The sequence below is a fragment of the Ostrea edulis genome, chromosome 9, assembly GCF_947568905.1.
Source record: "Ostrea edulis chromosome 9, xbOstEdul1.1, whole genome shotgun sequence".
In the NCBI taxonomy this organism is placed as follows: Eukaryota; Metazoa; Mollusca; class Bivalvia; order Ostreida; family Ostreidae; genus Ostrea; species Ostrea edulis.
In genome coordinates, this window is record NC_079172.1 from 56278509 (window position 1) to 56301307 (window position 22799).

Genomic DNA, 22799 nt, shown 5'->3' on the forward strand with positions numbered 1-22799 from the left:
ACCTAGTGTAGGTTTCAATTTAAAAGAAAAAGTTTGAAATTAGTGATTCTTTCAATCACTTCCGGTTACGACCGGAAGTGATAACGAAAAACAAATTAATGTACATGCACTATACAATCGAGATATCTATAATACCTGAAAGTTTCATTTGTTCCTCTTTAGTCGTTTTTGAGATTACCCCCGGACAAGATGATTTTTTGAAAAATGGAAATCGGACATATTTTACGAACGGAAGTAGATTTTGTAAAAATGAAAGATCTTGTCTAAGGGTACTACAATTCTCTATCATCTTCATAATAGGCAAGAAAATCCATTAAGCCATCTATGAGAAATCGTGTTGAAGAAATTTGAATATAGTAAATTTTTCAACCACTTCCAGTTGAAACCGGGAGTGACGTACACTCATATACAAAATATGTTTAAGATGGACTATTGCTAATTTATAACCCCTGCAAGATTCAAGTATATATCTATACTCGATCCGGAGATATTTGGGAAACAAGGTCTGAATTTGTCCACACCATATCTAACGACCGGAAGTGAATTTTACAAAAATATTGGACATATAAAGTGACTATAATATATGTAAAACTCAACTCATTAACTTGTTTCATGACCGAGATTTATGGCACTGAAAAATAGAGAATGAATAGTCTTTCTTTGATATAACCGGAAGTTCGAGATTCAACTTCCGATGGGGTCAAGAATTTTTGAAAATTAGAACGAGACCTAGTAAACCGATATAGGTTTCAATTTGAAAGAAAAAAGTTTGAAATTGATGATTCATTTAATCACTTCCGGTGACGACCGGAAGTGACGGCGACAAAAAATATTACGTGCATGCACCATAGAGAAAATAGATCTATCATCCCTGAAAGTTTCATTCGATTATCTTTAGTGGTTTTCAAGTTTACCCCCGGACAAAGTTGCTTTCAAAAACCGGAAAATCGGACGTATCCCACGAACAGAAGTGAATTTTGAAAAAATGAAAATATGCCTCGAGGTACCATCGTTCTCTATAATCTGTGAAAGTTTCAGGAAAATCCATCCAACGGTCTCGGAGACGAAAGGGAATTTTTTTTATAATAAACAGTAGGATCACTAGAAGGTCTTCCGTTGGTAACGGAAGACCTTAATAAACAGTAGAATCACAAGAAGGTCTTCCGTTGGTAATGGAAGACCATAATAAACAGTACAATCACTGAAAGGTCTTCCGTCTGGAACGGAAGACCTTAATAACTAGAAATGATCTCGTTGCGAGGAACGAATAGGTCTTCCGTCCAATTCCTGACGAGATAGGATCTTGACTGGGAGAATTCAATTAGTGAAGAACGACTACACATGAAAAAATAAACACGTTCATGTAAGACATGATCTATCAATTATAAACAATTCTGGTTTTGTTTCATTCACTTTCGAGTACCTCGGGAGTCCATCAAACGACTAAAAATTCCACATTGACCGCGTAGGAACCCACACTAAAAATTTCCATGAAAAATACTGAGTTTTCGGACAACTTCCGGTTTCGAACAACTAACTTCCGGTGGAAATGGTATGACTTTTTCATTCTATTAGATAATGTTATGAGCATTAGAATTTCAAAAAATGAAAAATTACATATTTTAAGGTACTACCGGTGGATGACGAAAGTGACGGCAACAAAATTTAAGGTATTCCATGTATAATGAAAAGATAATGAACAATTTTGAAGGATTTAGATCAACATAAATGTTTATTGTTAAATAATGATGAAAGTGAAGCAGATGAAATTCACATGAATGGTAAATGATTAGAAGCTGACCTTTTTGCACTTAAGACTTTTTGGAAGAGTTGTCTGCCCTTTGTAAAAATAAGAAAAATCTAATTTTCTAAAAATGTGTGTGGTCAATGATTAATTTTATTTCATATTTTCACTAAGAGAAAGTGTTTGTAACTTTCTACCAAGAGATTTATATGAAAATATAATTTCTTTTTCAAATATTGTAATAAAACATGCTTTTCCCATATACTTCAATGTTAAATTCCATGTGAAATAAATCAAGCAGTAAACAAAATTTTGAAAATTCCTATGGTGGATTGTTTTTATTTGATGAACCCTTCAAAATGATATCATGATTACAAAAATTCCACCATCCATTTATTAGATATGAAATATGGTCATTATACATTGAATACCTTAAACACGTATGTCACATCTACACGTCATAATCTAACATTCCTGAAAGTTTCAAGACTCAATCTTTGATTATTTATGAGAACGCCTGGAGAAAAATACCCGGAAATCGTAGATATTTAATGAACGGAAGTGAATTTTGAAAAAAAGAAGAAGATTCACTATACTCTAAAGATGGATAATGTCAATTATATATGCGAAAATCATATCAAACACTTGATTTATAAGCGAGAGATAGGATAGTAAAGAAAGACGAATTTTTCGAAATTTTTATCTAAAAACCGGAAGTTGCTGGTTAAACTTCCGGTAATTTTAACATTTTCTGAAACTCCGAAAAACACCTAATTAATCTATACAAGTTTTGTTTCAAAAGCATAACTTTGAAATTTGATGTATTTTGTTCACTTCCGGTGACGGTCGGAAGTGACGGATAACAATGATAAACCTTATTACAAAGTTAAACGTCAATATCTATCATTCCTCAAAGTTTCAAGACTTAATCGTAAATCATTTATGAGAAAACGCCCGGACAAAATGTCACTTGAAGAGCGGAAATTCGGCGCTAACCCGCGACCGGAAGTAAATTTTGAAAAAGTATTACAGAGTACCTTAGACATGGATAATGTCAATAACATCTGTAAATATCGTATTAAAAAGATGATAAATAGGCGAGATATACGAGAACAAAAAAAGACCCAATTTTTCGAAGTTTTTCTCTAAAAACAGGAAGTTGCTGGTTAAACTTCCGGCGAGTCTAACATTTTCTGAAACGCCAAAACAGACCTAATTAATCTATGCAAGTTTTGTTTCAAAAGCATAATTTTCAAATTTGAAGTTTATTTTGTTCACTTCCAGTGACGGCCGGAAGTGACGGATGGCAATGATAAACCTTATTACAGAGCTACAACTCACCATCTATCATCCCTGAAAGTTTCAAGACTCAATCTTTAACTGTTTATGAAAAAACGCCCGGACAAAATGTCATTTGAAAAACGGAAATTCGGCCGTAATTCGCGACCGGAAGTGCATTTTGAAATAATATGAAAGGGTACCCAAGAGATGGATAATGTCAATAATATCCGTAAATATCGTATTAAAAACTTGATCAATAAGCGAGATATTTGATGACAAACAAAAACCAATTTTTCGAAGTTTTTCTCTAAAAACCGGAAGTTGCAGGTTATACTTCTGGTAAGTCTAACATATTCTGAAACGCCTAAAGAGACCTTATTAATCTATGCTAGATTTGTTTCAAAAACATAAATTTGAAATTTAACGTTTCTTTCTTCACTTCCGGTGACGACCGGAAGTGACGGATGGCAATGATAAACCTTATTACAGAGCTACAGGTCACCGTCTATCATCCCTGAAAGATTCAAGACTCAATCTTTAACCGTTTAAGAAAAAACGTCTGGACAAAATGTCATTTTAAAAACGGAAAATTGAACGTAACTTGCGACCGGAAGTGAATTTTCAAAAATTGAAACGGATATATAGACTTCTGGTAGAAACGTATCACCCCAGAAAATTTGAAGCAAATCGATTGAGCCATCTCTGAGAAATGCTCTGCACAAAATCGGTAAGGAAAAAAAAAAGAATAGAAATAATAAAAAGAAAAGTGAAAAATCAACAATAGAATAATAGAAGGTTCTTCCGCCGAAGACGGAAGACCCTAATAATAAGAAAAGTGAAAATGAAACAATAGAATAATAGAAGGTTCTTCCGCTGAAGACGGAAGATCCTAATAAAAAGAAAAGTGAAAAATCAACAATAGAATAATAGAAGGTTCTTCTGCTGAAGACGGAAGACCCTAATAATAAGAAACAGAGTAAAAATAATATGTTCCCAAACTTTGTTTGGGGAAATAATAACAAAGCTAAGTAAAGAGGTACTGAATTAATATTACTTTAAAACTGTTGAATGGTTGCATATAGATAAGAATTAAAAAATATAAAGAGAGGGAAGGAGACAAACAGAGAGAGGAGAAAGGGATGTACAAGTATACTATATAGGTGTGTGTTTTAATATAGAATTAACATAGACAGATTTAGATATTTACAATATTATAATTAAATTGCACTGAATAGTGTTTTTGTTTCACTTTTATACCTAGAGAACTTTTACGTAAAAGTACACGAAACGTTGTAAAATTGTGACGTTACATTGCAAAATTGCGACGTCAATAACAATCTGACCAAAACAATGGGTACTTTGAACGTCAATAACTAAAAAAAAATATTGAAAAGATATCGAAAAAAGGATAACATATTTGTAAAATAAATATTCTTGGCTTCTGTCCCCGAGAATAATATCATGTTCTGACTAAGGGCCATTTTTGGCTATTCGTGGCTCTCGTTCTTTGGTATTTACTGTCAGGTAAATTCAAAATATTCAGTATGACAAACTGATGGTCTTCAAATGGTCGACGAAAGAGCATGCGGTCAATGTCCACAGCATCTTCGTACATGTATTACCCGCGTGAAGTCTGGTTATTATACACCTATGACTAATGCACAATGGGCATCAGCGGAAGCAAACCCGATAAGTAGAGGAAAAGAAGCGCAATACAGTTACCATACAATAAGGCACGATGGGCATCAGCGGAAGCAAACCCGATAAGTAGAGGAAAAGAAGCGCAATACAGCTACCATACAATAAGCGAATACTTTACTGCGGTGGAATCATTCTTCAAACTTTTCACCGTAGTCTTCACCGGACAAGGAACGTATAAATGCATGTGAACGGATTGAAAATGTAATCCGTTGGACATTTGTTAGCATTATATGGTGAAGTGTGGCTGGAGGAGATGAAGTCAATCAATGTTGATTGATTGATAGTATATTGTTTAGCGTTCCACTCGAAAATATTTCACTCACAAGGAGAAGTCACCATTGTCGGTGAAGGGCTGCAAAATTTAGGCCTATCGGCTATGCTCGGCGCTTAGGGGAGGGATCTTTATCGTGCCACACCTGCTGCGACACGGAGCCTTTGTTTTTGCGGTCTTAACCGAAGGAACAACCCATTTAGTTGCCTCTTACGGCAAGCAAGGGGTACTGAGGACCTATTCTAACACGGATCCCCACGGGATTTGAAGAATGTTGAATTATCCACTATATGCAAACTAACTCTTTCTCTCATTCGACATCCTCAGTATTTTTTCTATATCGAAATACAAATGTTCTTTTAGCCACTTGTAAGACGCCAGTACACAACCAGACATTTGCAAAAAGTGCAAATTTCCGTTAGTCAAGTTGTTTACTAACGATTGTTAAGTGTTTTCATCGAATTGTTTATTATTTTGAAAACTATGATGTCTTGACAAGCCTTTTGTTACATATATACAGACTAAAATACTATCTCTATCCTTACTTGACTATCTAGAGATATTATTCAGTACGTAAGGTTATAAGTACTGAATTCAAACCATATAATGAAGAACAATTGAATAAAACAATACTACATGATACACAATATGGTTATATCACCAGGTACAAAGTAATGATACAAAACAAGGTTTGAATTGGCTTTATTTTTTCTGTGATTGACTTTAAAATATTTTATTGCCAGTTTGACAAGAGGATTAAATACTACACTTAATTTTCTCCCTTAAATGATATACATGTATGTTGGAGTTATTTATTATACTACTACCGATTTTTCTATATGTAAATCGACACATATTGTTGATTCCCTGTAAATCACCGTAACGGATTCCCTACTCACAGGTGCGTCAGGTCACAGGCAATTGCATCGCTTGGGGTCGAATTTACTATTAAAGAGTAAAGGTATAGAACTCGAATATATAGGGTACCCAAGTTAGCCGATGTAAAAGCAATAAACCAATTGATATAAAATTCTACTTTGTATTCTAATATATTCATACATAATCAATCTACATTACTACCAAAGTTCATCCCGAAATTCTGTATACTTCCAAAGATATGCAGAAATGAATTCGAAAAAATGCCTATTATTTTTTGGTATACTTCTAGCTGGGCCCTGGCACTATACGACTAAACAATGTTTGAGCAATGCGCAAGCTATTACATAGAATGTGCAGGATAAGATATCATTCTAAATTAAATTTCTTACCCCAATTCATAAAATGAAGTCCGTAATACAGTGTAGCTCCAATAGACTGAAAATTGTAAAACCGTATGAATGTCCACTATCACAACTATTTTGATTTTGATCACTAACTACACAAATTAAAATCATTATTATAAATCGTCAAACACCTGTGTTAATGTGGTTTAGATAAGACATTGTATATTTATAAAAACTTGTTATTAGCATAACTTATGTATTATAATGAATCAATATCAATAAAAATTATTATTTGAGTCTCTAAATCGTTTCATCCTTCCCGTGTGAATCCGAGTTAGAATAGGTCCTCAGTACCCCCTTGCTTGTCGTAAGAGGCGCCTAAATGGGGCGGTCCTTCGGATGAGACCGCAAAAACCGAGGTCCCGTGTCACAGCAGGTGTGGCACAATAAAGATCCCTCCCTGCTCAAAGGCCATAAGCGCCGAGCATAGGCCTAAATTTTGCAGTCCTTCACCGGCAGTGGTGACGTCTCCATATGAGTGAAATATTCTTGAGAGGGACGTTAAACAATATTCAATCAATCAATCAATGTACCGGTTAAAATGGCTGTGATAGTGAAAGTGCAGACGTCTTTATCTATGACATAAACAAGGTTTGGTTTCTTCGATTTTATGGAGAAAATTTCGTCAAATTGTAGTGTTGGGAAGGAGGAGGGGTGTTATAGCCGTACTTAACATTTTTTTCTGTCCAAGTTACAATGCAATTCATACCGATAATTTCAGAAGTAATTTGTATTAAAAACAACAGACACCAAGAATTAAAAGTACAACGGAAGCAGGCACGTAGCATTGTTCAGAAAATGGGAGAGGGCGGAGAAGAAGTGATTTCACAATATTGCCTGAAAATTCTTGACACGTAGATTTTAAGGAAAAAAATCCAAAGCTCTAAATCCTAATCGTAGGGGAGGCGGCATCTTTCAGTTCAATTCATCAGTCCCACTAAAATTCACGACAATGCTGGGTTTTAAAAAAGAGGGGTGGGGCAACCAGTCTAACTACATTGTATGACACCTGCACGTAAAAATAACAAACTACATGTAATCAAATTGCATGGGCAGACTCATTGTTGCTAAGTGCCTGATAATTATTTTTGTGCTCATTTGAGTCCAGCGGGACGTTAAACAAATCAAATGTGGGTTTTCTATTAGTAAAATACTACCCCTATTGATTTTCAGGTCAAAAGTCAATTCACTCTTGACATAGGAAGATACTTTCTGTTCAATATCTTGAGAACTCTTTCTTTAACAGACATCAAACTTTGTGCATTGGTACATTATAAGGAGTAGATGACCCCTATTGATTTTGAGGTCACATGGTTAAAGGTCAATTCATTCTCGATATAGGAAGATATTATCAAACTCGGACAGTTTGACCCCTATTTAGTTTGGGATCTAATGGTCAAAAGTCAAGGATCAAACTTATTGTCTCCTATATTCCTAAGAATCATTTGCTTCTTTGACACGAAACGTGGTACACTAGTACATCCTATGGAATATATTACCCCTATTGATTGTTACGTGGGATGGTCAAATGTCAAGAGTCAATCCACTCTGGGCATAGAAAGATATTGTCCGCTCAATATCATTGAATTGTGTTGGCACTACTATCAATGAAATGCGTATCTGGTGCATCAGAATTGGTACCGTATAAGTTTTACTTTAAACAGGGCATTCATTCTTGTTTCTGGTTGAACCTCCCCATCATAACCCTCACTTTGAATCAGTACATGTGTATACATACTGGACCTGGAGGATAATCATCAACCCGGGTATCTCATCGTGAACATGAAATATATTGTAACGTGTTATTTATTATTCAAACATCTATAGATGGTTTATTGTATTTTCAGATCTGTACACGTGAGGGAAACGAAGGCAATGGATGATGTTGATGGTTTGTGTGTGAAAAGTGTGCTCAGGAGGCGGGTTAGTTCTTAATAATTAGAACTAAACAAAAGTTGTAAACTTACTGATTTTAGTCCCGTATCCGTCAAACCGAAGGAGACTGTATGTTTCCTTTCTATCTTGTCCCTCTGTCTGTCAGTCAGTGTACCCCACTTTATTTTTCGCACGTTTTGGCTCATCCTCACTAGTCAAGGTTTTGTGATTACGTACCCGCAAGTGAGCTTTTCTGATCGCCTGTTGTCCGTCTGTACATTTTGTACATTTTCGACTTCTTCTCTAGAACCACAGGGCCAATTTCAACCAAACTTAGCAAAAACATCCTTGGGTGGAGGGCTTTCAAGATAGGTCAAATGAAGGACCATTCACCCCCTTCAAAGGGGAGATAATCACAAAAATGCATAGGGTGGGCATTTAAAAATCTGCCTCTCAAGAACCACTGGGCCAGAACAGCTGAAATTTTCATGAAATCTTTCTGACATAGTGCAGATTCAAGTATGTTAAAACCATGATCCACAGGGTAGGTTGGGCCACAATAGGGGATCAAAGTTTTACATGCAAATATGAATTCTTTGAAAATCTTCTCTAGTACCACTGGACCAGGAAAGTAAAAATTTACATGAAAGCTTCCTGACATAGTGCTGATGCATGTTTGTTAAAATCATGACCCCAGGGGTAAGATGGGGCCACAATAGGGGAAGTTTTACATAAAAGTAAGACTTAGTTTCATGGTTGAATGAACCTCCATTTTGGTTTCACCATGCTTCGATTTGGAGGCTAAAATTTGGTATGTGATGTACTAAGAAAAGTTGCAAAGCAAGTTTGAATTTCATCACGGTAGACTTATTTTTACGAGATTCGTGGAACTTTGCAATGTAATACTTATATGTAGATAATGCTTGTTTTTTTTTAAAAAATCCCTCAACAAATCACTTGCTATCGCGTATTACTTGTACATGAATTTTCATACTTGGTGTTTTTCTCTCTATCAAATGACAGAACTTTATATTTTGCACAATTCTGTTGTATTTGTTTTTCATTGAACAAAGATGTCAACGGAAACCTAACGTCACGACTTTCTGACAAACGAAATGATCAATTGTTAAATCGAGGCTGGCTTAATGTTACAGGTGTTTCAACAGTTTCGTTTAAAGTCAACATTTTGCAAAGTCTATGATCGCTATGTTAATCTAATTTGCAATACAAACAGTCATTTGGTCAAATGCTATTTGACGTTTCATACCAATTGTTAGCCCTTTTTATACACACTGAGTTTGGCTACGGATTACTCCGTTTACCTGATCAAGATATAGGGCTCACGGCGGGTGTGACCGGTCCACAAGGGATACTTACACCAGATCCTACCTCTGCTTTGTTCAGGGGTCCGTGTTTACCCTTCTCTTAATTATGTATTTTTATGAGATTGACCACTGTTCGTTATCTTGTCAATGATTAACAGAAAAGGACAGGAACACGATTAGAGCTGAACATTTTCAAATTTTATTTTTCCATTTTTAATGTTTAAAATGGTTAATTAGGGTATTTCTGATGGTCAGCAAAATTTTTAATGTCAGCTGCGGTACATATGTATATGGGAGATACAGAGTTCACAATTCTTAATCATGCTAACAAGGTTCGTGCCATGTTTTTGTTTACATAGGTTAAATATGCTAGTAAAAGTTTCGTTTAAAGCAGATTTTTTTTAATTTACAAGTTAATTCTTAATACAATTAAATAGTTTCTAGTGTTTAGCACATCTCATTTTGTTTTAAACATGCCGTTTTCTATTAAGCAATCTATATGTAAACAAAAATATGGCACGAGCCTTGTTTACATAAAAAATTGCGAGTGCTGTAGTTCACCTGTAACTCAACAACTTATATTCAAATTTTGTTTGACTATCAAAAATACCTTAATTAAGCCTTCTAGACCTTAAAAATGGAAAAATAAAATTTGAAAATTTTCAGCTCAAATCGTGTCCATGCCCCTTTAAGAAAATGTTGAGATTTCCTGATATCATGATACAATCTTCACGTTTAAGGTCCTGCTCAATTAATTTTCATCAATTCTGTTAAAATTCAGATTCGTGACTAATTAACTTATTGCTTTTGATCTAAGCTTATGCAATGGATGATCTGTGTAAACGTGTACAGGAATGATAACTCTGTTATGTACCTTCATGGTTATTGGAAATGTAGCGATGTAGATGCATGTTGCATATCAACCAAAAAATCCGCTGAATCTCGCCATTTGGTCCATTGTGTAAAAATATAGTCAAAATCTAATGTTTTTGTTTAACATTTAATTTTCTTCTTAAAATTTTGTCTTGACATTGTAAGGTAAGAATACTAGCAGAAAAAAGAAACTGCATTATAAAATTTAGTATAATTTTTCTATATTTATTGTTTATATCTATAAAATCTAAACAATCTATAAAGGTGATGTTTTTGAACAATATCGGATAGTACTCGACTCAGATGCACGGACTTTTTCATGGTTAGTGAACACATGTTGCTTATTGAAGTGTTCGTATGCACGAGTTTTTTGGCCAATACTGTTTGGAGTAAGAAGTGTAAAAGGTTTGTTTGGACACTATTCGTTAAGGAAAGCATTTTAGTTCTGACAAAATTTACCCTTCTGTCATGCCACGACTCAGCGAAAATCAACGTAATCGTGCTGTTGGGATGCTTCAAGCTGGAATGGCACAAAATATCGTAGCAAGATACTTTGGAGTTCATCGGAACACCATCCAGTCATTATGGAGACGTTTCCAACAATCTGGTAACACTCGGGATCGACCACGTTCTGGACGTTCTCGTGTGACTGTGACGTCGCGTCGACAGGACAACCACATTAGACTTGTGCACCTGAGAAATCGTTTCCAGACAGCAAGTTTGACTGCTCTTGGCATTCCTGGACTTCGACCAATCAGTCCAAGAACTGTGCGTAATCGTCTGTGCGAACACAACATCAGACCAAGACGTCCAGCGGTGCGCCCAATACTGCTTCAACGTCATCGTATCGCTAGATTAGCATGGTGCAGACGACATCTGCGATTCAGAATACAGGACTGGCCAATATTCTGTTCACTGATGAATCCAGATTTCATTTGGATAGCAGTGACGGCAGTTGTATAGTGTATCGTCGCGTTAGGGAGCGGTACTAGGACGCTTGTGTTGTGCAACGTCGACAATTCGGTGGAGGTAGCGTTATGGTGTGGGGTGGAATAACAGCACGTGGTTAAGACCCCTCTACAAATTGTCAATGTAAATCTCACCGGCGTACGTTATCGAGACGAAATTATTCAGCGCCTTGTGATACCCTTCATACAGAGACAGCAAAATCACATCACTCTGCAGCACGACAACGCAAGGCCACATGTTGCACGTGTAGTTAGGGACTTTTTTGTTCAACAGAATGTCAATGTCTTGCCTTGGTCAGCTGTTTCCCCCGATTTATCGCCGATCAAGCACATCAGGGATGAAATGGAACGACGTCTACGCCGTTTACCAAATCAGCCAGTGACATTGGCTGATTTAGGCCAGGCTTTAACCAACATCTGGAACAACATCCCTCACGCATTTCTGAACACTTTAGTGGCATCAATGAGTCACCGTTGTCAAGCATGCGTGAATGTCAATGGTTGTCACACGCGTAATTAACTTTGTTAATTCAAGTTCGAATACCAGTGTCTTTCGAGTGTGCTGAAATTGACGTTATTCGACGTTAACATTAATGGATTATTAAATGTTGTAACGAATACATTTGTTAACAGTATTACAAAAAATAAAATTTGTTCATTGTTAATTTTTATTATTTTTTCATATAATGTACAGTTTGTTTTTTCCGCTAGTATATATTGTAAAGATAGGTTGAACATTTAAAAGTTGTGCAAAACACCAAGGCTTGTCATTTGAGAACAAGATAAATGGAATTCATCAAGACACTTTCGCAGCCAACAGATACAGCATAATCGAAGATTCTAGTTGAAATCCGAAAAGGAGGTGTTTACCGGGGTATATCACAGGACGGTTTTTTGTCCAGGGAATGACTTTGTTCATTTGGGAAATAATATGCGTTTCTCCCCCTTCTTTCAGGGAGGATTCTATACGGGGAGGGGTCTGTACTACACCGGCATCACCCTCCCACACCCCTTCCAAAAAGATCAGTCATACGTGACGGCACACTTTGGTGCTGATATGCCTTTTCAAACAAACCCAGTCTACAATTAATCATCTCACTTTATTATCTAGCTGCAATAATGTAACCCTCTCCGATTTTTTTTTGGGGGGGGGGGGGGGGGGGGGGGGGGGCTACAACTCCTTAGGTGCAAATGCGGGGGTGATTCACTCCCGCAACATGCTCGATCATTCTAAACATTTGCTGACTTTCTTTACGTAAATAAATTATATTCTATGTTTCTTAGTCAATATATAAATCTACAACCTGCAACTTATGATTTGCAAGGCTCTATTCTACCGTTTTCAACAATTTCTATATATTCCAATTTCTCGATTCATATTTGTGCGCCATGTTTGATGTATTGAAGTTTCAACTTCCGATTTTCAAGTTATTCACATATGCCATATAAGGTAGTATTTACAATCAATGGACAAGTGCGGAGGAGAAACCTATTTCGTCGGTATTAAAGAGGTTAAGATTTAATATCAAGTTAAAAAACAAACAACAAAGTATAAATTCTTTCTGCAACCATATGATGTTCCTTTCTTTGTCGGGGTGGCTCGAGTATCTACATTTTCTCGCAGATTGTCAACGTTTAGGTTTTCAGTGGGTCCACCTACGAGATCTCGCTATAACAATCATGGCGGAGCAGACGAAGAATTTTGAATGCTGTACATGATGTATGATGAAAACCACCTTTATTAGACATGCCCAAGCACAGAGTTGGTACTCCTAGTCCTTTAGGTGTAAATAACAGTTAGGACTAATACACGGAGCTTATCGGTTAATCATAAAAATATTTTGCACCATTACGGAGATCCTATGGAATTGTAGCCCTGTCCCGAAAACGCCAGAGTAAAAAGAAATCGGATAGGGCAACATTATTGCAGCTATTTATTATCCAGTGGAGATACAGGTTAGAATAGGTCAGCAAAAACCGAGGCCTGTGTCACAGCATATGTGGCACGTTAAAGACCCCTCCCTGCTCAAATGCTTTAAGCGCCGAGCATTGGCCTAAATTTTGCAGCTCTTCACCGGCAATGGTGACGTCTCCATATGAATGAAATATTCTCGAGAGAGACGTTAAACAATATACAATCAATCAATATCAAATGTCCCATATTCATTGGTTAGGTTGGAATGTAGGGTTTTTAAAATCCTAATCTAATAAATAACACACACACACACACACACACACACACACACACACACACACACACACACACACACAACTTGGTCAACTTGAATTGACAATTAACTTCCGGTTAACGAAATATGAATATAAGCGTTAATGACAAATTAACTGTCAGTTAAATCAAATACACTGTTGGGTAACTGGATCCTGAACATTACCTTTGAGTTAGCCATGTAGAGGGGAGTTCTTTGGTTAGGTTTTCTTATGGATCTTGTCAACTAAAACTGTAATTCACAATTTGTTTGAAGCAGTATTGTGGATAACATAAAGGTAAGATCTTTATTTGCAAAAACGTATTGCATCATATTTCAATTCAAAATGACACACTAGGAATGGAATGTTTCAATTGGCTAAAAGAACGGGGAAAAGGGTTTTTAGCTATATTTGATACTTTTGCCCAACTTCCTTTCTCAGACCATCATGGTGGCTGAGAGGTTAGAATGTTGCCCCCCCCCCCCCCCCCCCCCCCCATGCGGAAGGCCGCGGTTCGAATCCCGGCCGCGACAGACCTAAGTCGTTAAAATAGGTAGTGACAGTTCCATCGCCAAACGCTCGGCATCAGGTGTGAATGTCACGGGTCCTCGGAGATTACCTTAAAAACGGATGTCCCGTGTCACAGTAGGTGTGACACACTAAAGAATCCTCACTGCTCAATGGCCGTAAGCGCCGAGCATAGGCCTAAATTTGAAACCCTTCACCGGTCTTGGTGACGTCTCCATGAGTGAAAAATTCTCGAGCGAGACGTTAAGCAAGATACAATCATACAATCCTTTCTCAGAGATCAAATGATGAGTACAGTTTAAGATCCATCCTTGATTAAGTTATTCCTGCTTATTTTAGGTTTCTTATCGAAATCCGATTTCCTGCAAGTTTAGATTCATTCCTGGTTATGGTCGAACAAAATTGACCAATGAGAGTGCGTCTTCCATTTTTGTTGATTGAGCGAAAGTTCCTGTGTTTCAAAACGATAGAAACACTTGTTGCTTCACATATATTACCGGTGCAAGCATATATTCACTTCTTTACGTTTTATTTTTCGTTATTTTCCATAAATACAATTTGCGGGTTTTTGAGCTCATGCACGAGCGCTTTTGCGCTTAGTATATATACTACTACTGGTCAGTGTTCGGGCAGTGTGAGGTTCGTAACAAGCAACCAAGGTCGCTTTTGTATTTCTGTGCCTTAGCCTTCCCTCCCACCCAGCCCATTTTTAAGTTTTGAATTCATGTTTTCATTAGTGATTTTTCAGTTTTGTCGATTTGATGTTTGCTTATTAAAAGCGATCTTGTAACGAACGCAACCAACCTATTCACTTTTTCTGTTCTGTTTTATTTCTCGACTATTTGAGTCGAGAAAATATTTATTTTCGGACGAGGGCACTGAGGGAGAAAATAAAGTAGATTATTTATAAACTGATGTTTTCCCGACCGTTCTAGACTCGGAATGTAAAATTTAACGTCCTTGAAATATAAATTAATGGAGTGGAATGAAAATTTGAGATAGTGAATTTAGGATTCCGGATCTTCCCTTGAGTAAATATAGAATAGAAAGGGTCAATTCGTGACAAGCCCCTGTGATCATACTAGACAATATTTACAGCCGTCTATGAAAGTACCAAGGAAAAGTTACTGTGTTTACTTTTCAAATTGTGTTTCAAAATATTAAAGAGTTTGTAAACAAAATATACCTTCTGCGGGTGGTGAAAATAATACAGTTTGTCCACGTCTAAGAATGCAAAGGGCACACAACTCTACATATACCTTAACTGCGTATTTTCATGACCGAAGTGAAAAAGGTCCATAACAGTTAGCACCTGTCGGACAGTTAGTATGTCAGTCGGTTGACCAAGTGTCATCAGAACAACATCTTCAGAACACCTTGCTTAACAGACACAAAATTTGTCACATGTATACTGGTTTCTTATAAAGAGTAGATGACCCCTACCGAGTTTCATGGCACATGCTTTGTTTGATAGACATCAAGTTTGATACACTGGTTTTAATTAATGAGTAGATGCTTCGTATTGATTTTGAAATTAAAGAAAAATTAAAGGTCAAAGTAATTCAGACAGAGGAAGATATTGTTCCCTCAATATCTTGAGACCCCTGTGCTTGACAGACATAAAGCCAAGGGTCAAGGTACTAGTTATTTGGAAATGTCTTTAAAGTGTTTTGAGAGATCGAACTTAATGGTAAATGTGATTTCTTCTGACTAGTAGACTAACTGTATTTTTCACTATCATTACAGACATTCTATATCTAAAGTTGATCCTTTTCAATATTATCCCACGGGCCATATACATCTATGTTTCTGAAACATTTTTTTTAATTTTTTCATCAATTGCATGATTCTGAACGGAATTGCTAATTTGATCATTGGATTACTAGTGTGATAACTGGATTACTTGTGTGGTAACTGTATTATTAGTGTGATGACTGTATTATTAGTCTAATGACTGTATTATTAGGCTGATGATTGTATTATTAGTCTCATAACTGTATTATTAGTCTGATAACTTTATTATTATTCTGATGACTGTATTATTAGTCTGATAACATTATTATGATAACTGTATCATTAGTCTGATGACTGTATTATTAGTCTGATGACTGTATCATTAGTCTGATGACTGTATTATTAGTCTGATGACTGTATCATTAGTCTGACAACTGTATTATTAGTCTGATGACTGTATCATTAGTCTGATGACTGTATCATTAGTCTGATGACTGTATTATTAGTCTGATGACTGTAATATTAGTGTGATGACTGTATTATTAGTGTGATGACTGTATCATTAGTCTGATGACTGTATTATTAGTCTGATGACTGTATTATTAGTCTGATAACATTAATATGATAACTGTATCATTAGTCTGATGACTGTATTATTAGTCTGATAACTGTATTATTAATCTGATTACTGCATTATTAGTCTGATGACTGTAACATTAGTCTGATGACTGTATTATTAGTGTGATGACTGTATCATTAGTCTGATGACTGTAATATTAGTCTGATGACTGTATTATTAGTGTGATGACTGTATCATTAGTCTGATGACTGTAGTATTCGTGTGATGACTTTAGTATTAGTCTGATGTCTGTAGTATTCGTGTGATGACTTTAGTATTAGTCTGATGACTGTATTATTACTCTGATTACTGCATTATTAGTCTGATGACTGTAACATTAGTCTGATGACTGTATTATTAGTGTGATGACTGTATCATTAGTCTGATGACTGTAATATTAGTCTGATGACTGTATTATTAGTGTGATGACTGTATCATTAGTCTGATGACTGTATTATTAGTCTGATGACTGTATTATTAGTCTGATGACTTTATTATTAGTCTGATGACTGTATCATTAGTCTGACAACTGTATTATTAATCTGATGACTGTATCATTAGTCTGATAACTGTATTATTAGTCTGATGACTGTATCATTAGTCTGATGACTGTATTATTAGTATGATGACTGTATTATTAGTCTGATAACTGTAATATTAGTCTGATGACTGTATTATTAGTGTGATAACTGTAATATTAGTCTGATGACTGTATTATTAGTGTGATGACTGTATTATTAGTCTGATGACTGTATTATTAGTCTGATGACTGTATTATTAGTCTGATTACTGCATTATTAGTCTGATGACTGTATTATTAGTCTGATGACTGTATCATTAGTCTGATGACTGTATGATTAGTGTGATAACTACATTATTTGTCTGATGACTGTATTATTAGTCTGACAACTGCATTGGTAGTCTGCTAACTGGATCATTAATCTAGTTACTTGATTAATAGTCCTATAACTGGATTACTAGTCTGATAGATATTCATTGATATTATAGGATAGCGAAAAAGATGTAGATGATCATCCTACATGTGACGTCACCGACAACGGCAACACCAACGATGACGAATTCTTCGTCAAAGAAAGAGTAGGAAAACAATACCTTCAGCGATTAAATACACAGGATAGTATTGAGGTACTACATATATTTTCAAATCTCAAAGGAAAATAAATTTTACTACCAGATCTAGAGTGTCAAGATTTTCAAAAGAATAATAAAATTTATTACACTAGTCTGACTCATACACGATACACATACATATGTTTATCGATAGATAATTGCGAGCACAGGAATTTAAGGATCAGGGTAGAGAAATTTAGAGGTACATACATCCTGCCATTTTTATGTCTCCCCTCTTTCAGGGGGAGACATATTGTTTTTGTACTTTCCGTCCGTCCGTCTATCTGTCACAAAATCTTGTGAACGCTTCTCCTCCTATATAGCTTATCGGATAGACTTGAAACTTTGTACATTGCTTGCCATTTGTAGATGTGCATATTGATGGGACAGGAGGATCCAATTATTTTCCTAAAAGTTATGGTGGATCTAAGAGGGGTGGAGGATGTAAAATAGCTTGTGAACACTTCTATATGGCTTATCTGATAAGATTTGAAACTGTGCAATGCTTCATTGTCATTTGTAGATGTGCATATTGTTGGAACACGAGGATCCAATTATTTTCCTTAAAATCATAATGGATCTAAGAGGGGTGGATGATGTTATAATAGTTTGTGAACGCTTCTCCTTTATGGTTTATCCGATAGACTTAAAATTTTGTACAATACTTCAATGCCATTTGCAGATGTGCATATTGCAGGGACAGGATTATCCGATTGTTGTCCTTTAAGTTATAGTGGATTTGAGGGTTGGAGAGTGTAAAATAGTTTGTGAACACTTCTCCTATGTTTCTTATCGGAGTTCATAATGTCTATGTTCCTTCTTGTGCTCTCTCCTCCATACCATACAGTACATTAAGGAGAGAAGGTTTCATTTGGAGCACTTCCAATATGGGGAGCTGGGGAGACATTTGTTTTTCATAAAAAATAATCTCTAGTTTAAGCCTCAGATTAAGATTTTCCTAATGACCATCATTTTATCTTTTATCTCCAATCTAATTAAAATCAGATTTCTTAGATCCGCGTCGTATACTCTGCGTAAGAAGATCTGACATAACCCGACTAGGGGTCATGTTCATGTGAACTTTATATTAGCCAATCAGCGCGTCGCCGGTGTTCACAATTCAAGGAAAATGGCTGCGATTGTTTGGTTTGAAAGAAAACACATCGCAGCTAGATGCGACGTCATAATACACCGTTTACGTCGACTGGCGTTATATTCTTCGCGTTGATTAATTAATTAAGTAAACTATCTTGAAAACTATTCAAATCGTACTGTACCATCCCTATTCATACATAAATCGGAATTCACAATTAATTTAATTTGGGTGTATATTATATCGTACGTTTTGTTGTTTGTATGAACGGATTAGATTAGGCATTATTGCGGAAGTTTAAAATTCGTTATGTGAGAATACACAATTTTACAGTGTGGAATAAACTTCGTAGGAGAGAGATTGCGGCAACTTGTTTACGAATTGCCGGGAACCGCCTAAATAGCTATCATTGTCTGTATGGCGCAATCTGACTGGCTGATAGTTCTCATGAATATTCCAAGCCAAAGATCATGCGGACGTGACCTTCTATGGGGTTATGTCAGATCCTATTGAAGCGATTGTGAGCATATTATAGAATCTGGGTTTTTTTTAATTAAAATTAGATTGCTTTTATCTCGAAAGTAAAATATCGTTGATTACGGACTTACGCAGATTATCTCAATATCTTAGTCTTGTGGTCACCTATACAATGAAGTGCACCATATAAGGCCCAATGTACATTTAAGATTGAATTAAATTTCATTTTAGGTCACCTGAGTAACTCAGGTGACAAATTGCCATTGGTCTGCGTCCGTCGTCGTACGTTGTCCGTTAACAATCAAGTATTTTTGACTTCTTGATATCTACTTTTCCAATTCTTTTAAATATGGTATGAAACATCTTTGGGACAAGGGAGACATAAATAGTAATTTTCAAGACTCCTACACCCCCCCTGGGCATTAGGAGGCGGGACGAAAACTGCCATAAATTTACCAATTTTCAAAATGAATCTAAATGGATATTTAGTAGGAGCAAGTAGTCCTTTACCGATCTTGTAAATTTCATGATATAAGGTGAAGGGATTTTGGTACCAGTGTGGGGCCAAAATGGTCCTATATATTTACAATATTAATTTTAATTCATATGTCGATTCGATACATCCCTCTGAACTCGAAATAAAAGACACCACAGAGTCGTCCACTTCTGCTTCACACGTACATATAGACATTTGATTGAAAATAGATATTAACAGCAAGATGATTTCAGCTTCTCCATCGTCAATATCCCATATTTATGTAGCAATATTCCACGCCAAAAGAGACCTAATTAATCTATGCAAGTTTTGTTTCAAAAGCATAATTTTGAAATTTTACGTTTCTTTTGTTCACTTCCGTTGACGGCCGGAAGTAACGGATGGCAATGATAACACCTTATTCCACAGCTACAAGTCACCATCTATCATCCCTGAAAGTTTGAAGGCTCAATCTTTAACCGTTTATGAGGAAACGCCCGGACAAAATGTCATTTGAAAAATGGAAATTCAGCGGTAACTTGCGACCGAAAGTGATTTTGGCAAAACTATAAACTTTCTAGATAATCCTATTTTACATCTTTCCTAAAAGTTTCATGAAAATCTATCAAGCCGTTTTTGAGAAATCGCGTGCACAAAATCGGTAAGAAAAAGAACAATAATAATAACTAGAAATGATCTCGTTGCGAGCACCGAATAGGTCTTCCGTCCAATTTCTGATGAGATAGGATCTTAACTGGAAGAATTCAATTAGTGAAGAACGACTATACATGAAAGAAATAAACACATACATGAAAGACACGATTTATCAATTATAAACAATTTCAGTTTTATTTTATTCACTTTTGAGTATCTCTGGAGTCCATAACACGACTAAAAATCCTCAATGGATCGCGTAGGACCCCACACTAAAAATTTCGGACAACTTCCGGTTTCGAACAACCAACTTCCGGTGGAAATAGTATGACCTATTACATTCTATTAAATAATTTTATGAGCATTAGAATAAAAAAATAAATGAAAAATTACATATTTTAAGGTACTTCCGGTGGATGACGGAAGTGACGGCAACAAAATTGAAACATGTATATCACATCTACAAGTCACCATATAACATTCCCGAAAGTTTCAAGACCCAATCTTTAACGGTTTATGAAAAAAACGTCTGGACAAAATGTCATTTGGAAAACGGAAATTCGGCCCTATCTCGCGACCGGAAGTGAATTTTGAAATAATATTAAAGGGTACCCTAGAGTTGGATAATGTCAATAATATCTGTAAATATCGTATCAAAAAGTTGATAAATAAGCGATATATACGAAAACAAAGAAAACCCAACTTTTTCGAAGTTTTTCTCTAAAAACCGGAAGTTGCTGGTTAAACTTCCGGTAAGTCTAACATTTTCTGAAACGTCAAAAGAGACCTAATTCATCTATGCAAGTTTTGTTTCAAAAGCATAAATTTGAATTTGACGTTTCTTTTGTTCACTTCCGCTGACGGCCGGAAGTGACGGATCGCAAAAGTAAACCTTAGTACACAGCTACAACTCACCATCTATCATCCCTGAAAGTTTGAAGACTCAATCTTTAACCGTTTATGAGAAAACGCCCGGACAAAATGTCATTTGAAAAATTTAAATTTGGCCCTAACGAACGACCGGAAGTGAATTTTGAAAAAGTATTAAAGTGTACCTTAGAGATGGATAATGTCAATAAAATCTGTAAATATCGTATTAAAAGGTTGATGAATAAACGAAATATACGATGACAAAGAAAGACCAATTTTTCGAAGTTTTTCTCTAAAGACCGGAAGTTGCTGGTTAAACTTCCGGTAAGTCTAACATTTTCTGAAACGCCAAAACAGACCTAATTAATCTATGCAAGTTTTGTTTCAAAAGCATAAATTTGAAATTTGTCATTTATTTTTTTCACTTCCGTTGACGTCTGGAAGTAACGGATCGCAATGATAAACCTTATTACAGAGCTACAGGTCACCATCTATCATCCCTGAAAGTTTCAAGACCCAATCTTTAACGGTTTATGAAAAAAACGTCTGGACAAAATGTCATTTTAAAAACGGAAAATCGGACGTAACTTGCGACCGGAAGTGAATTTTGAAAAATACAAAGGGAAATATAAACTTCAGATCCCAACGCATCAACCCTGAAAATTTGAAGCAAATCGATCAAGCCATGTCTGAGAAATGCTCTGCACAAAATCGGTAAGGAAAAAAAAATAATAACTAGATGCGATCTTCCGTCCAATTTTAGATGTGATGAGATAAGAATTTGACTGAGATTTTCGTTCATAAATAATGATACAAATATATTGTCTAGACGTACAATTTAGCTTCGGTAATGCTTTACAAATATTGATTATATAAGTGCTATAAATTAAAGAATCTCTGCTGCTCTCGGCCACTAATTAAAGGGGTAAGCCTTTTCGACAAAAAAGTTAATAATGTTATTTACTGCGATACAAATTCGACTGATCAGGCGAGTCATGTCGCCCGGAGGCCAATTTTTTTTTTTATATATCATTCTAGATATATCTCGCAAAACTGAACAAATTTTGTTCTAAATGTCCTATTAAAATTTTCTTGAGAAAAAAGTTATTGATAGCGACATTTATCAGACTGTTAAGGCGAGTCATAAGGCCCGTGGGCCTTTTTCTTGATATCGTTTGAAAGATCTTGCAAATCTGAACAACTTTTGTTCTACATGTCTTATCAAAAGTGTTTTGAGAAAAAAGTTCTTGATTGTGACACTAATCAAACTGTTCAGGCAAGCCATGAGGCCCGTTCGCCTTTTTCATGATGTTGTTCGAAAGATCTTGCAAAACTGAACAACTTTTGTTCTAGATGTCTTATTAAAAGTTTCTTGACAAAAATGTTATAGATTGCAACAATAACCCAACTGTTCAGGTGAGCCACGAGACCTGCAGGCCTATTTCTTAACATCGTTAGTTAACGCTTGCGAAATTGAACAACTTTTGTTCTACATGTCTTGTAAAAAGTTTCTCGAGAAAAAAGTTATTAATGTTATTAATTGCGATACAAATTCGACTGTTCAGGCGAGCCATGACGCCCTGAGGCCTATTTTTTGATATCATTAGATAGATCTTGCAAAACTGAACAACTTTTATTGTACATGTCTTATCAAAAGTTTCGTGAGAAAAAAGTTAATCATTGTAACAG

General features: G+C 35.8%; 1 protein-coding gene across 1 annotated transcript in view; it reads left to right on the forward strand.

Moving 5' to 3' along the window:
* Positions 1-22799, forward strand: part of LOC125657735 (uncharacterized) — a 72934-nt gene that overhangs the window by 9119 nt on the left and 41016 nt on the right. Inside the window, exons 2-3 of the mRNA XM_048888480.2 lie at positions 8128-8203; positions 17419-17556. Coding sequence (XP_048744437.1) covers positions 8156-8203; positions 17419-17556 — 186 coding nt within the window. The 5' untranslated portion in view covers positions 8128-8155. The remainder of the gene's footprint in view (positions 1-8127; positions 8204-17418; positions 17557-22799) is intronic.